The sequence below is a fragment of the Primulina eburnea genome, chromosome 8 (assembly GCF_022965805.1).
Source record: "Primulina eburnea isolate SZY01 chromosome 8, ASM2296580v1, whole genome shotgun sequence".
NCBI lineage: Eukaryota > Viridiplantae > Streptophyta > Magnoliopsida > Lamiales > Gesneriaceae > Primulina > Primulina eburnea.
In genome coordinates, this window is record NC_133108.1 from 40732269 (window position 1) to 40735955 (window position 3687).

Consider the following 3687-nt stretch of genomic DNA (forward strand, 5'->3'; position numbering starts at 1 on the left):
ATTTTTATATACAAATTTAAATTATTCTAGACCCAAGCCGGCCATTCGAAGTTAATGCATAAGATCGGTTGATAAAATTCAAACTCATCGGTCCAGATACAACATGAAAACATTATATAATCTTCAAAACTTAACACCAATAATTTCATGTTATTGGATTTTTCGATATTTATAAGCTAAAACATTATATAAGCATTGATGATGGGACAATCACTTGTTAGATGTGCAATTTTTCGATATTTCATTGATGATTCAATAGGTCGGTGATCATATAAATGTGTACGGTGGATATACAATATATCAAAATTGTATATGTATCACACATAATCATATTTATGTACACACGTGGAGTTGGATATTGATCAAAACGTGGATAAACATATATAAAATACGGTTCTTAAATAATCAAAATCTTGTAACACGATGCCCAATAAGTAAGATAACTTAATTTGGGCCTGACATGTTAAAAATGTTCCAGCCTGTTAAAAGATTGTGTTCATCGAAATGCTAGGTTTTTCAAATTTTATTAAATGCTTAATTTTATGTTGAATTAGTTATATTGACGATATTTATGATGCTATGATAGAATCTTCTAAACTAAGAATGCTTGGCATCGATTACGATTAGACAGGAGCGATGAATATAAACAAGAACCAAAGACGAGAGAAGGTTCGAAAATATAATAAAAAATTTGTCTTAAAATTTTTGCTAATGAAAGATAAGTTAAACTGTCTCTCCATCCACAGGTGAAGAAACAAGTTGGTTCACGTCTCCCACATCGACTAAACAACTCTAAAAGTTAAGAGGAAACACTCCAGGAAATCAGACGTCACCCCTTACGTCACCTCTCACTTAATTCAATTGACCTGAAACTTGCAGCCCCCAAATCCTTGTATGGCCCAATCCCAGCGCAACTGTCATCTTCTAAATACCCTTTTACCCCTACTTTCCTCATCCTATACCAACCCAACCCCAAAACTCCTACAAATATTACAATTGCCCCAAATAGTAATCCGATGCCTATCCCCAACCATGCATCCACCCCCTTCTTCCCGACACCCTCTTTCACTTTAAAATACCCCATTTTTGTGTCATCCACGACAGCCGATAATGTCTGTATGGGAAATCCTAGAATGTAGCAGAACCCCGAGTGGTTACTATACGCAGCTCCCCAGCACGTGCAATTTTGTTCACATGCCGACTCGCATTGGTTCAAGGAGTCCATTTTTTGGTACGCCATTAATTCTTTGAATGGCAGTTCGACCCCACTTCTACGTAGTACTTTGTATCTGTTGTCGTAAGCTCCGCAAAAGTCGCCGGAAATCCGATTCTCCGGCGACGTGCACTTGCCGGAGTCACCCACTGTCCGGTTGTCTAAACAGGAGCATGCCTTTCCCGGTGTGCAAAGCCCGTACGACCCGCAAGAACTGGGTAACTCGCATGGGTCGGAGATTGCTTGGTAATCTAATACCCAGTTCGACCCGGTCCAGAAATACCCTTTGAGGTTACCGTCGGGTTCGATCCTGACCCGTAGATTACCCGCCGCATTTTGTTGGAAACTGTTGAAAGCTTCGACATCCACCGGGGTCGACCCGAATTGGAACATGCCCAAATATCCATCGGGCTTGAGGACCAGGTATATAGGATGACCATCAACTATATCCGCTTTAGCCTCTAGAGCTCCATGCTTCAGATACATTTGGCCCGGTCCCGACTTTGAACCCATGAAATTCGCGTATAACCCGAAGTAATCCTGACCCAACCGCATCGAATAAAGACCATTCGATGAAACCAAACTCATGGAACTGGTGAAATTCTGGTTTTCCACGAGGGTATCCGAGGGAAAATCAAAACTTTGCCACAACACAGAGGCGCCATCAAGTTTCTGGATTTGGAGATTCGAGGTACTGGAGAGCCAAACACGGTCCCCTAGAGTATCGGTTGACCAGAATACCCCCGTGCGGGAGTCGGATAATACTAAGCTTCCATTAAAGAAAAGTTCAGTCGGGTGGCCCCATCTGGCCAAAGGGTTCGTGTTTTCGGACCAAACCCGCACGGAAGACGGCGCGTGGATCACAGATAAAGTGAGCTGGTTCTTGTTAGTTCTGAGGAAACCGAATGAGTAGTTACCAGTTGAATCGCTGAGTATGGGTTGGAAAGATGAAACAGACGGATCTGGAACTACTTTGTATCCGATTCGAAGCTCCTGCGGCGTTGGGGATTCTCCGGCATGCGAGCTGCTCGTGATCCTATACAGAGCAGAGAGAATTGCGAGGAGAAGGATATGATTCAATGATCTGAAGATGCTATCCATTTGAAGCGTTGCATACATAATTTCGAATTTTGATGATTCCGAAAGGAAGGAGACAGTGTTAGTGTGGTGTTTTTGTAGGTTTCTTCTGCGAGCGGACACACGTGTCTTTATACTATATATTATGGTTCGATCGACCTTATCCCTGCGAGCACTGTCCGCAAACAGCTCGGATTTTTCCGAGACAACTATTGGGTTATTCAGATCTGACCAGACCATATGGGAAATTAGTCGCAACTTCGAGAGTGTTATCTTCGCTTTCTAAAAAGAAATGACACAAATATCTCAAAAATAAATCATTTCATTTGGAGGACGACTAATGAGAATATTATTTTTTAATTGTGAATATATAATCAGTTCCAATATAAATCTTAATTTTTTTTAATTAATAATTTGTAAAGGGTTTGGGTAGGGGTTGGTGCCTTTGTTAGCTGGCTACTTGCGAACCTCTTTGACCTTTTATATTATAAAAGTCAAATATAGTTGCTTCTCTTTATTTATTTTCGAAAATTATTACAATATATTTTTTTTGGTGGAAAGTATTATGATGTTTTAATTAGTTTGACTTTACTCTGAGGTACACTCGACCCACCATAGAACGTAGGCTTTCGGCAAAATAATTTCTGGGATAAGATAGCTGCATCGACCATAAACAGGAAGCCACACGTCAATTATTTTATACTAAAAATTTTTCAAGCTAATTGCATTAATCATAACCAATTTTGAAATATCTGAAAGATATTTTATTCATATATTATAAAAATTCAGACATATTTACTTATTTGTGATGGGTTATGTCTGATCTTGTGAAATATCTAAAATATGTGTGTGTAGATAAATTGAATGTCAGATTTATTATTGACATCTACTTGCACAATATATGAATATACCAATAAAAAAAAGGGTTCAAATTTCAAATCCCGATTGTATCGAGACATTGATGGGCACGTGAATATATTTAAATAATTGGATTGGATGTTTATAGGTCAACCCACAATTAAGTGGGTTTGACTTTGAAATTTTCCTTTTTATTTTTTCCCTCTACTTCAACTTTTTCCATTTCGTTTGGCTCTCTTCTAGAATTTCTATATGTTGGAAATTCACGTCAAATACAACTAGTTCTTTATTTTACAATATAAGTAAGAGAATATAATATCATTGAACGTATATTGTAAAGTCGACAAGAATATCATGCATGAGATCATCACGTAGTTAAGACGATGATCAAGTATTTTACTCTTTTGGTTCCGATTAACTGTTCTTCGTCGGCCGTAGAAATTCATTTTGGTCGCTTTCCTAGTAGAATTATGAATGGTGGCAAAATATTTTCCGAAAGTTTTAGCTGTAACTGCAGTAGTCTTGGTTTATTACGGTTC

At 38.5% G+C, this 3687-nt stretch overlaps 1 protein-coding gene across 1 annotated transcript; it reads right to left on the minus strand.

The window, feature by feature from the left end:
- Positions 1-662: 662 nt before the first annotated feature.
- On the minus strand, positions 663-2545 carry LOC140839775 (PAN domain-containing protein At5g03700-like). Its single transcript, XM_073206714.1, has one exon. It carries the CDS (start codon positions 2528-2530, stop codon positions 842-844), a length of 1689 nt encoding a protein of 562 aa, XP_073062815.1. The 5' UTR covers positions 2531-2545; the 3' UTR covers positions 663-841.
- Between the last annotated feature and the right edge of the window lie 1142 nt (positions 2546-3687).

Bases quoted from the DNA above. Each gene is read 5' to 3' on its own strand.
- LOC140839775 (XM_073206714.1), bottom strand. From the start codon at position 2,530: ATGGTCTGGTCAGATCTGAATAACCCAATAGTTGTCTCGGAAAAATCC.